This window comes from Diabrotica virgifera, chromosome 9, assembly GCF_917563875.1.
Source record: "Diabrotica virgifera virgifera chromosome 9, PGI_DIABVI_V3a".
In the NCBI taxonomy this organism is placed as follows: Eukaryota; Metazoa; Arthropoda; class Insecta; order Coleoptera; family Chrysomelidae; genus Diabrotica; species Diabrotica virgifera.
Genome location: NC_065451.1, coordinates 28,581,351 through 28,594,299, shown reverse-complemented (window position 1 = coordinate 28,594,299; position 12,949 = coordinate 28,581,351). Strand labels below are relative to the sequence as shown.

Here is a 12,949-nt window from a genome sequence, read left to right as displayed (position 1 = left end):
TAGGACGAAGAAGCAGAGGACGACCGACCAGAACATGGAGGAGTACTGTTGAAGAAGACCACAAAAGGATGTAGAAAACCTGGGGAGAAATAGCAACCATGGCCAGAAATAGAGGAGAATGGAGAAGCTTCGTGGATGCCCTACGCTCCATCATGGAGTAACAGGATTGGATATATAATCCCAAGATATAAAATGCATACGTTTTGGATGTGGTATTATTACACTCTAGAAATTGTCGACTTTTTTTCGTCTCCCCAATTCAATTTGATGTGAATTCTTAAAAGGATAACGTATTCAAAATTTCAGAACAGAATTTTACCAAAACGTTGAAAATTCGGATGGCCCGGAAGCTTTCAGTGTTTCAGTTTCAGTGTTTTCGTTTCACATTGTTCAGACATGTTCAATATGCCTGCCAACATGGCGGATACGACGGACGGGGGTGGGGGTGCGCGAATACGTCGGCGCACATGTCGCGATTATATTTTGAATTGCGCTACTTGTTTTTTTGTAATTTTCTCAGTAACTATTGATTACCGAATAAATATTTTTCTATTTTCGTTTCTACCAAACGATTCTCTATCGCTTTGTCCATGAGTTTTTGTTTAGAAGTGAATATTTCTATTAATGTCTTCTAGATATACGGTCAATATTTAATTAATTTTTAATTAATTAAGTTGTAATTATCGAAAAATGAATTTAGGCTACCGATGAGTACCGTACGATTACCGAATGATTAAAATTGGCAGTATTTCATTTTATTAATTTATGTCGGCTAAGTAAACGGGGACAATGAACTGGAGGAACTAAACGTTGGATAGACGGCAAAAGATGCAGGGGGATAAGTAGGACATTTCGACAATTATATTTTGACAATTAATAAAATATGAACTGACATAATATAACATTACATAATAACTACTATAAATATAGTAGAAGTAAATTATAGAAGTTTTTCTTGATTTGCCAAAATTTTAATTTTTGGACAAGTGTTATTTTTCAAATAAACGCTTCAATTAAAAGCTTTATGTAACTTTATTTATATTTATTGAAGTTATACTTCTTTACGCGCGATATGAGGGTGAATTTTAATAGGATTAAAACCTTTGATCCCGGCGCAGTCGCATTACAACTTTGTTCTGATTGGATGTTCAAATGACATGACAAAAATTATCCAATATGGCAACTGTGGGACTGTGGTTTGGTTATGTATGGTTGTTGCGTTTTAAAATTTGTATGAAGAGAAACAACAAACAAAAAGTTAGTTAATGGTTATACTGCCTTTTTAAATAGTTTTCATATTATATTTTTGGACTTATTAACATAGAAGAGATGATTGTTGCATGCCAATGTGAAAGCCCATCAAACTGTGACTAGTATGAGTGCCGCAAAATTACTGATAAAAAACCTATTAGCTCGAAGGCGTAGAGAAGTGTGGATAACAACAATCAACCGGGACGATCTACGATCTCGGTTATTCAAAGCTAAAGAATCTTACACTGGTAAGTGTTTTAAAAATAGTTGATCAAATTTTGTTATGATATTTGAACATAGCCACTTTGCACGATGCAAGTGATTGCGAAATTTATTGTTTTCTTACTCTATGTTTTGTTGTATTTTTTTAATTCTAAATCATTTCAATTCAAAATCAAAATAATTTCATTTAATTCAAAAATATCAAAAGTTTAATCCGTTTATTTAGTCGATCTTCGCAAATATTGACACAATCGTCTCCGTGGCGAAGCGTTTAAGGCGAATGAACACCAATACCAACCGCGCTGGTAAGCTGGTTCAAACCCCAATAGAAACTTTTATTTTTTTTATACATTTTATAGATTGTAAGTATATTTATTATATAATTTTATTTTCAGAAAATACGTATTTAGTTAAAAAATTTTCCGACAGTTAATGTTCAGAAATCATTTATGGCATTTTTAATGTGTTTGTGTGTGTTTTATTCTTTTATTATTTTAATTTTTGGCACTGTTTTAATAAAAATATTTGAGAAGAACTAAGTATAAATTAGTTTAATATTTAAATAAAATATAAATAAAACGTATATTAATTTCGTTTAAATCATATATAATAGAAGTATAACTTCTTACGTGCGTACAAAGTACACACACATTCTTTTTTATTTGTATGTAAGACGTTTATTATTTTAAAAATTTGAAATAAAAACTCTTTTGATCCAAAAATGACGTTTTGTCGGTAGGGAATGGGGTAGGGAGTGTTGGGTTAAAATTGTGCTGAGTCTTATTTTTTAAACAAATAGAACGTAAAAAAGCAAAAAGTTTTAATTCTGGGAGGGCTTTATACTTTATATATTATATGTGCGTACATGCAACAATTTTCATCACAACTGTTAAATATGGGACTGCTTTGAGTAGTTACATAGTCAACTGCATTGTTTTCGTTTATGAACACTTATAATTTGCATGATATAAACCAAAACCTTTCTCTCATCCAGTTTAAATTTGATTTCTCTGACCAATGCTTTGTTCATTTTTTGTTCACTTCATTATGCTGATTTTACATATAGTTATTATTTTAGGTGTCTCTTCCGATGACATCCAAAATGTTGCACGAAACCTATTAAAGTATACTGGAAATAATTTGAACCAAAAGTTACCTGCTACTACGGATGTGAACATCGGAGAAAAACATTTTGAATGTGAGATATGCTCCAAACAATTAACAACAAGTTCTTCTTTAACAATACATATGAGAGTGCATACTGGTGAAAAACCCTTTACATGTGAAATTTGCAGAAAACAGTTTTCAACGAATACACAGTTAACTGTACATATGAGAGTGCATACTGGTGAAAAACCTTTCTCATGCAAAATATGCACCAAACAGTTTTCAAGGAAAGACAGATTAAAATCGCATATGAAATTACATACTGGTGAAAAACTATTTGACTGTGAAATTTGCTTCAAACGATTAACAACAAGTTTTTCTTTAAAAGTACATATGAGAGTGCATACTGGTGAGAAACCCTTTAATGTAAAATTTGCAGCAAACAGTTTTTATCGAAATAAATTTTAACTATACATATGAGAGTGCATACTGGTGAAAAACCTTTCACATGCAACATATGCACCAAACAGTTCTCACACGGTTCTACCTTAAAACTTCATACGAAAATGCATGCTGGCGAAAGACCTTTTGAGTGTGAAATATGCAACAAACAGTTTACAAGAAGTTCTAGGTTAAATTATCATATGAGAGTGCATACTGATGAAAAACCTTTCACATGTGAGATTTGCAGCAAACGGTTTATAAGAAAGTACGATTTACGAAAACATATGAGAGTGCATACTGGTGAAAAACCTTTTGCATGTGTGGGAAAGAATGATTAAATGTAGACTAGAATTATGGTTAGAAAAAAATTCTAAAATACCTGCAACACAATTTGGCTTTAGAAAATCATGTTCTACGATGGAAAATTTAACGCACTTAATACTGGTTATACAGGGTGTAACAAAAATACGAATAGTTTGATCGAACTTAACTTATCTTAATACAAATATGCACACAAAGAAAGTTACAGCCCTTTGAAGTTACAAAATGAAAATCGATTTTTTCCGATATATCGAAAACTATTCGAGATTTTTTAATGAAAATGAACATGTGGCATTCTTATGGCAGGAACATCTTAAAAAGAAATTATAGTGAGTGCACCCCATAAAAATTTTATGGGGGTTTTGTTCCTTTAAACCCCCTCCCCCCAACATTTGTGTACGTTTCATTAAAGTATTATTGTGGCACCATTACTTACCACATTATTTTCAAAACTTTTTTGCCTCTTAGTACTTTTTCGAAAAGCTAGTTTTTATCGAGATATTTTGAATATTTGTCAAATTCACCACATATTTGTATACTGTTACGTACGATTATTGAGACCTGGTAATAATATGAAAATTTATTTAAAATTACAGTTTGAGGTATATTTTGAACCATATTAGAAAAGAAGCCACATCTCGATAAAAGGTGCCTTATCGGAAAAATACTAAGAGGCAAAAAAGTTTTAAAAACACTGTTTAACTAATGGTACCGTAATAATAGTTTAATTGGAACGTACACAAACATTTGGGGGGTTTAAAGGCACAAAACCCCCCTAAAATTTTTATGTAAACATATTAAAAAAGAAGCCGCATCTTGATTAAAACTGATTTATCGAAAAAATACCAAAAGGCAAAAAAGTTTTAAAAGCATTGTGTTTAACTAGTGGTACCACAATCATAATTTAATTGGAACGTACATAAAATATTAGGGGGGTTTAAGGGAGCAAAACCCCATAAAATTTTTATTTGCACAAAGTTTACTATAATTTCTTTTAAAGATGTTCCTGCCATAAGAATGCCACTGTTCATTTTCATTAAAGAATGTTCAGTTTCATTAAAAAATCTCTAATAGTTTTCGATATATCGGAAAAAATCGATTTTCATTTTGTAACTTCAAAAAGCTGTAACTTTTTTGTGTGCATATTTATACTAAGGTAAGTTAGGTTCAATCGAACTATTTTTGGTCCCAGAATATGTGATTTAATTTATGACCTGTATTTTTGTTACACCCTGTATATACGTACGAAATTTAGTTCGGCAAAGTGCAAAACGTCCCTAATAGGTCTGGATCCGGCGTATGAAAAAAAAGTTGATTAATAGCAAGCTGAAAATTTGTTAATAGCTTAAGGGTGTCTAGTCGAATAAACTTTGATATGTGTGAACACTGGAACAGGGGTAGTTTTAATTGTGGAACAGGTTAAAAATTTGGAACGGCCACAGCACGAGAACGGTACATTTATTTTGTCCGACAGAACAGACTTAAACTCTTCGAACAGAGATTAAACTCTCATGCAAAAATCAGACTGCTATTTATCACCAAATGGGCGTTTTAATGAATGGAACATGTAGAATATGTCAAATGACAGGAATTATGACAGGTAATAAATAGCAGTCTGATTTTTTCATGAGAGTTTAATCTCTATTCGGAGAGTTTAAGTCTGTTCTGTCGGACAAAATAAATGTGCCGTTTTCGTGCTGTGACCGTTCCAAATTTTTAACCTGTTCCACAATTAAAACTACCCCTGTTCCAGTGTTCACACATATCAAAGTTTATTCGACTAGACACCCTTAAGCTATTAACAAATTTTCAGCTTGCTATTAATCAACTTTTTTTTCATACGCGGGATCCAGACCTATAAAAAAGTTTCAACTTCACAAATTTATTTCGTCGAAGCAATGACGGTCGCTAGTTTAAAGGCCGCGTCTCACCATCAAATAATTTGATCAAACAGTTTGAGCAAACTCCTGAAGTACGTCAAAGTGACGTCACAATTGCAGTTTTTTTGAAATCCTAAAAATTGTGCTCTCACTATCAGTCTAGTTTGATCAAATTTTTTGTATTGAGTTGTCTAACTTGTTTGTACTTTATTTAAAATTAAAATTTTTCATTATTATCCACAATGAACACTCAGGATGTGACGTCACTAACTGTCACTTTCAGTTTGCTCAAACCAGTTTGATCAAATTATTTGATGGTGGGACGCGGCCTTAATACTTTTTCCCCATCTAAAAAGTGCACAATAATAAGATTATAATAATATACGTACAAAATTTATTTCGTCGAAGCGATGACGGTCGCGATGACATGACGGTTGCGAAATCAATCCTTTTTCCCCATCCCAAAATAGATTGTACATTTAATTTAAATTTAAATACTTCTACACAATTTATATATACATACACATAATAATTATACGTACAAAATTTATTTCGCCGAAGAGATGACGGTCGCGAAATAAATCCTTTTTCCCCATCCTAAAATAGGTTTTACATTTATTTTAAATTTAAATACCTCTACACAATTTATATAGGGTAGGTGGGGGCAAAGGTACGCATTTTCTAAATTTTCATCTCTAGTGAATCTCCTAATTCTTGAATTGGCACAGAGTATAGATGAAAGTGAAATTGATACATTTTGCAATCATATTAGGCAGGCCGCTCATCAAAGAAACATGAAACGTAAATTACGTTTCATGTAAATAAAACAGTGCTAAACAAATATACGTCCGGCCATTTATGAAACTCTCCGAAAATAAAAATGTGTCATGAGCATGAATCACACTCGTTTCATTGGTAGGCGGACTTTGAGATTTGTTTAGCAGTGTTTTAATTTCATGAAACATGTTTTTCATTTCATGTTTCATGTTTTTCGTTTCATGTTTCTTTGGTGTGCGGCTTGGCTTAGGCAAATGGAAATTCTTCAATAGTATTTTTGTAGTGTTGATAACTTTTTGAAAAAAAAAATGTAAATGCGTACCTTTGCCCCACCCAATGGGGCTAAAGTGCGCATATGCGTACTTTTGTACGTACATGTGCAAAATATGCAGCAGACAGTTTTCACGCAGTGATATCTTAACAGCAAATATGAAAACACACACTAGTGAGTAGGGTGAGATGGACACAGTGCTACTGTAAAGGTCTGTGCTAATTTGATCGAAAGTTTGAATTGAGTCGGCAATGGAACGGACCGCTACAGCCCAGAATTAGATGCCTAAGCCTAGGGCTCCACGAGCGACAGATTGACCCTAGCAGTAGCAGGAAAATGAAGCCTGATAAATAAAAACAACAGCAATAATACTGGGCGGCTCCACGTAGCTGTAAATTTTCGCTCAAGATGGGGAAAAGCCGCGTCGTCAAGGTCATGTCGCAGAGGGAGAGGTCCAGACCTATTCTTTAGTAGTTATTTGAAGCTCGTTTCTGGCTCCACTGGCAATATTGTGTCGCTCGTAGGTGCAATTGCCATTCAATCAGATTTTTTGTTCTTGTACGTTTATTTGTTGTTTGCTATTTTGTTTTCTATTCATAATGGGAAAAAATAAGTTTGATAGTGAACTATTAACACTCCGATGCACGATCCCTTTTAGAATTACATAAGTACACAACGGTGTTCTGTCAGAACCAAAAATGGTGTAATTTTTTTCCAACCTTAGGTACAAAAAATTTTAATTCTTTTTTTGTAATACCTATCGGTTTACGTTTATACTATATGTCTTAACAAAATGTTAATGCTGCTGTTTTTGTATAGATATATGACGTAAAATAAAAACACTAATTTTTGGTAATCGTTTTATTGCTAAATTAGAAAACTAAAAATTTAAATGCACAACAAAAATGATGTTTTTGGAGGAAGAACATGTGAAACAATTTAGGTACTCATAAAGTCAAAACTAAATATTAACCCACTTCGCAGAAACTATAATTTTAATTACGTTAATTATTTAGGTATGATTTCCTGACCATTGTGCGCAAGTTGCTGTCGTATGTTCCATGCAGAGCCAACATTTGTAAAATTAACGAGTTTTTCGTCTTTTGCAATACTTACAGTGACCACTCCACCACATCGGTAAAAGCACTAGCGAACCGTCTATGTAATCACTGTTACCATTGGTAACAGTTAAAAATCTTGCAAATAAATATTTTATGATGATGAAATAGAAATATATTATTATATTATGTGTTAATAGTACCTATTCAGTAAATAGCCAACTACTCGTAGACACACGAAAATATTGGCGAGTTTATGTGACTCAGTTGCACTTTATTTTATTCTGTTACCAGTCTCATTTGTGGTTACAATGAATGGTTATCTCGCTGTCGCTCGGGCGGCTCGGGACCGGCTAGTGTCTGAAAATTTTAAAGGAGCGACAGGCGTAAGCGCGCTGTTTATATCAGTAGGGCTGTTACCAGATTTAAATTTGGTTACAGTACCTATAAAAAGTGTGCGTGCAGTTCACCATGGATGAGTGTCGCTGCGTAATCGATCAACTGTTTGAAAAGTAATTCTGATTGAAGAAAAAAAAATGAGATTATTGAAAATGAAAGACCTATTTTAAACAATTTAAAAAAAGGAATGAAAAAAAGTAGTTCGATATTTTAAATTTAGTTGGTACAGTGAAAATCCTTGGTTATGTGGTTGCAAGAAAAATAGACTGTATTGTTGGCCTTGTCTTCTGGTTTCTACAGAAAAATGGGTGGACCAGGTTCACGATTTAAATAGTTTTAGAGTTTTAAAAAAAGACATGCAATTTCTCCGTTACCTACATGTAAGATGTATACCGAATTTGATTCAGTTTGGTAAAACAAGAATCGAAAGTTCTCTTAACCAAGCTTTTAAAGCAAATATTGCTAAACATAATGTGTTTGTTAAAAAAAAATAGATAGGTCCGATTGAGAAGTTCTGGTTTGCCATTAAGCATAAGTATATCCTTAGCACACTTATAATATGAAGATACCGTATGTTTTTTGGCCAAACAAGAATTAGCGTTTCGTGGTCATTTTGAGGGCGACGACTCTGACAATCGAGGCAATTACAGGGAATTGTTAATATTAATTGCCAAAAAAGATCAAAAATTTTGCCAACATCTACAAACATCAACCGTTTTTTCGAGAGTTTCAAGTGATATACAACATGATATTATTGAAGCTATACATTTAGCTATATCTTCATTTTTTTAAATAAGATTTTTTGCATCTGGTTTTGGTAACACTTTAGAAAAAGTCACGCGTCGCCACTGGGTAAAAGTTAAAACTCTTACAAATAAATATTTTATGACTACTGTGAAATAATTCCATTTATAATTTTACCAATAGAAATATATTATGTGTTAATAGTAATTCAGTAAATAGCCAACTACTCGTAGACACACGAAAATATTGGCGATTTTATGTGGCTCAGTTCAAATACTGTTGACTGTTCAAATACAAAATAGGTATAATTCGATATTATTTTGTGAACACATGTGCTTATTAAACACAGCAAAGCATCTGTTAAACGACTTTCCACAACACTTTGGAGTGCTCACTATGTTGCAGTTAAACTGTTGGCAGAACATTTTGATGGTGTTGTTGCTGCAATTGAGGAATTATGTCATCAACAAGAAAATTTAGACACCAGAGTTATGCCTGCTGTGTATAGCTTCACATTTCTTTGTTATCTTTTCTTTTGGAATGATGTACTAAGAGAAATAAATTTTTGTTGGATTGAATTGAAAAGTAAAGGCTTAACCTTTGATCAATCAGCGACCAAAATAGGGGCATTTCGTCTTTATATTGAAGAAAAAGTGGTCATATTATAGATGAAGCAATAGATTTTGCCACGAAAAAATATGAGGACAACTACATTCCCACCGAAAAACGAATGGATGGTGAGACAGCTACCAAAACAGGACTTACACTTCGAGCCAAACTTCAAATTCGAAATGTTGAACTGGAAACCAGATCAAACGACATTCATGATGTGGCTTCATGGTGCGAGGTTGTGTACACACTTTGCTTTTCACGATCAGTGAACAGTTGAAATTAACTATTTCAACATGTTGTGACTTTTACCATGAATAGGTATCAGAAGCAGACCTGCTAGAAATAACAAGGCTCAGAAGAGATTTATAAGCGGCCAATATTACAGGAGCCTGTAAATGATTAGCTGTAGACATTTTAAATGTCATTGTGGAATGGGATTTCATGGAACCCCTCCCAAACTTAATTGCCGCATTAAAATTGTTTATGACCATTTGTGTATAAGTTGCCTTATGTGAGAGAAGTTTTAGTAAGCGTTTAGTAAGCGATTCTGCGTTTAAATTTTTCAAAAATATTTTTTTTTCAGGATTCGAAAAAAATGAACACAATGGCCGTGTAATATTTTCCAAATCTACCTTTGTCTTACAACGCACTCAGTCGAATAGAATATTGTCAGCATATTGTCAGTCAGACAGTGATAATTTTAAATATTTGACATGGCATCGGGAATATTTTGAGTTGTTGATTAAATAATATTGATATATAGTGTATTTGATAATTAATTGATTTAAGACGTGAACTTAATAAAAAGTTATTTATTGTGTATTATTTGTGGAAGATCCAAGTAGAGAATACATCAGGATAATATATTCTGTTATCCAAGTATTTTGTTGTTAAAGATGTTCAAAATTGTAAGCGTTCCATAGTAACAATATATTATTAAAAAATCACTTTAACACTTTTCCTTTTTTCTCGATTGAGTATTAGTTTTTGTTGTACACATAAATTATTACAATCACTGAATACATAGTTAGTGAAAAAATTATCACATTTATTAACTGAATTAATAATTTGCAATTATACAAAAATAACAGTTATCTCGGGAAAGAGAAATGTGGGACGTAGGAGGATTTCCTGGTTGCGAAATTTAAGAGAGTGGTATGGGTGCAGTTCAATACAGTTGTTCAGAGCTGCAGCCAACAAAGTTAAGATTGCTGTGATGGTAGCCAACCTCTGATAGGAGACGGTACTGCAAGAAGAAGAACAGTTATCTATCCAAGAACATTCAAAAGCCATCTCTTTAAGTCAATGATGACATTCTAGTAATGTTTACATATCCATACCAGTGTGAATTTTACTACACGTAATTTACCGTGTAAAGACAGAAAAAGTAGGGATAGCCGTAAAATATTTGCGAATTATGTACCGATGGCCTTAAGTTAATCTTAAAAGATCCACTTATAACTGAAAAATCAAATACGATTAAACAAAATAAAAAGCAATAGGTCCAGTCCTCGATGACTTATTTATTTAATTAACATCAGTCAGATTTGGCAAGATTGTCAAAGTACATTTTTAACGATGCCACGTCAATTAAGTAAGTGTGATAAAACGAGAATAATTTCTAAAATAGAAGATGGTTGGTCTGTCCGACAACTGGCTCAAGAGTTCAATGATATTTTCGTTAAACTGGCAACGATACCCTAGAAATTAGAATGACACATTTGACAAGACCAACTTACACAACATAAAAAACACGATTTTCGATTATAAGAGTTGTACCACTTTTTTATGACGCGAAGTGTACATAGTCAAACATTCTTTTCGTTTATGAACACAATTTACATTACACAAACAAAATCCTTTTCCCTCCCAGCTCAAATTTGACTTTTCCAATCATGCTTTATTTGTTTTCTTTTTGCTACATTATACTGACTGACAGGTATTTATTATTTTAGGTGTCTCTTGCGAAGACATCCCAAATTATGTAAGGAACATATCAAAATATACTGGAAGTAATTTGAACCGAAATTTAACTGCTACTACGGATGTGAACATCGCAGAAAATCATTTTGAATGTGAAATATGCTTGAGACAATTAACAACAATCTATTCTTTAAGAGATCACATGAGAATACATACTGGAGAAAAACCCTTTATATGTGAAATTTGCACCAAACAGTTTTCAACAAACAAATATTTAACAGCGCATATGAGAGTGCATACTGGTGAAAAACCATTTGGATGTGAAATTTGCACCAAACAGTTTTCAACAAAACAAGTTTTAAAATCGCATATGACAGTGCATACTGGTGAAAAACCTTTAACATGTAAACTATGCCCCAAACAGTTTTCAACAAACATACAATTAACTAGACATATGCGACTGCATACCGGTGAAAAACCTCTTGCCTGTGAAATTTATAACAAAAAAATTTCAGAATATGGCAATCCAAAATTACATATGCCAATACACAGCGGTGTAAAATCTTTTTCCTGTGAAATTTGCGCTAAAAAGTTTGTACAAGCTGCTTCTCTAAGAATACATATGAGAGTGCATACTGGTGAAAAACCTTTCACATGCAAAATATGCGCCAAAAAGTTTTCAGACGCACAAAGTTTAAAATATCATATAAAATCGCATACTGGTGAAAAACTCTTCACGTGTGAAATTTGCAGCAATCGGTTTCGAAAAAGTTCAGATTTACAAAGACATGTAAGGGTGCATACTGGTGAAAAACCTTTCATATGCCAAATATGCAACAAGAAATTTTCCCAACGTTCTAGTTTAAATCATCATATGAAAACGCATACTGGTGAAACGTCTTTCACGTGTTAAGTTGGCAGCAAACAGCAAGAACTTCCGATTTACAAAAACTTACATAAGAGTACATACTGGAGTCAAACAGTTCTAAAAATTTAAAATGGATAAACCCTGTACTTGGCTGTATACCTTCGATAAAACAACGTGTAATGAAGTAAACACTTCTGTTGTATATAGGTATATGAATTAATAATTTTTTTTTAATTCGTCCACAAGGGAGTGGAAGTACAAAACGTTTTCGGTCAAACTGACCATCTTCAGTGTAAACCTGGAAATAAGTGAACCACTTTGATTAAAAAGCAAAAGGGTGAAATTGTGACAGTTGAAAAAATAGAAAATGTGGTTACTTACGTCCAGTGTACAAGTAATTGTAACTAGCCACTTCAATAGGTGTAAAAACCTCTAAATTACATTATTGTTACATGTTACATAGTATGTTATAAAGTAGTCGACATTAAGTCTTATGTCTTAGAGATTAAGATTATAAAGATCATATGTGTATGTATTTCATCCTTGCTCGAAAATTGCACAAGGTACTTTTGTTCTGATGAAAGTTAAACGACCAACTGATTGTCAGACAGATTGGTGCCAGAAATGTATGACAAGATCTCAAAGGAAGGTAGGTGGGTTTTTCATCTGTCATCCGAAAAATTGTTAACAAAGAGAATTAGTATTTAACTTTTATTGGTATATTGAAAAAAATGCAAAAAATATTGAAAATGTTTATTGTGAGTTCAAATTTGTAAATAAAAGTTAATGAGCATACATTCATTAGTAAAAACTGAAATTAAAAGCAAAAATGTGCTCATATACTATGTGACGCACTAATCTAAATAAAAAAGATGGTGTCGTCACTTCGCTCTTAATGACACTCTATGCTAATATAATAATATAACTATAACTATGAATTTAGTAGTATTCTCTTATTTTATTTATTAGTCCCCTGAAACATATGCAACCAACCATGTATTCAACATATTACTCTATTAAAATACTATTTGTTTTTTAAATACTTTTAGACAATTTCAATAATATTCATTTA

The 12,949-nt window shown here is 32.6% G+C and overlaps 1 protein-coding gene across 1 annotated transcript in view; it reads left to right on the top strand.

Annotated features, from left to right (window-relative positions):
- Positions 1-12,949, top strand: part of LOC114336990 (zinc finger protein 91-like) — a 251,669-nt gene that overhangs the window by 134,654 nt on the left and 104,066 nt on the right. Inside the window, exon 3 of the mRNA XM_050660069.1 lies at positions 11,042-11,919. Within this exon, the coding sequence (XP_050516026.1) occupies positions 11,042-11,919 (878 nt within the window). The remainder of the gene's footprint in view (positions 1-11,041; positions 11,920-12,949) is intronic.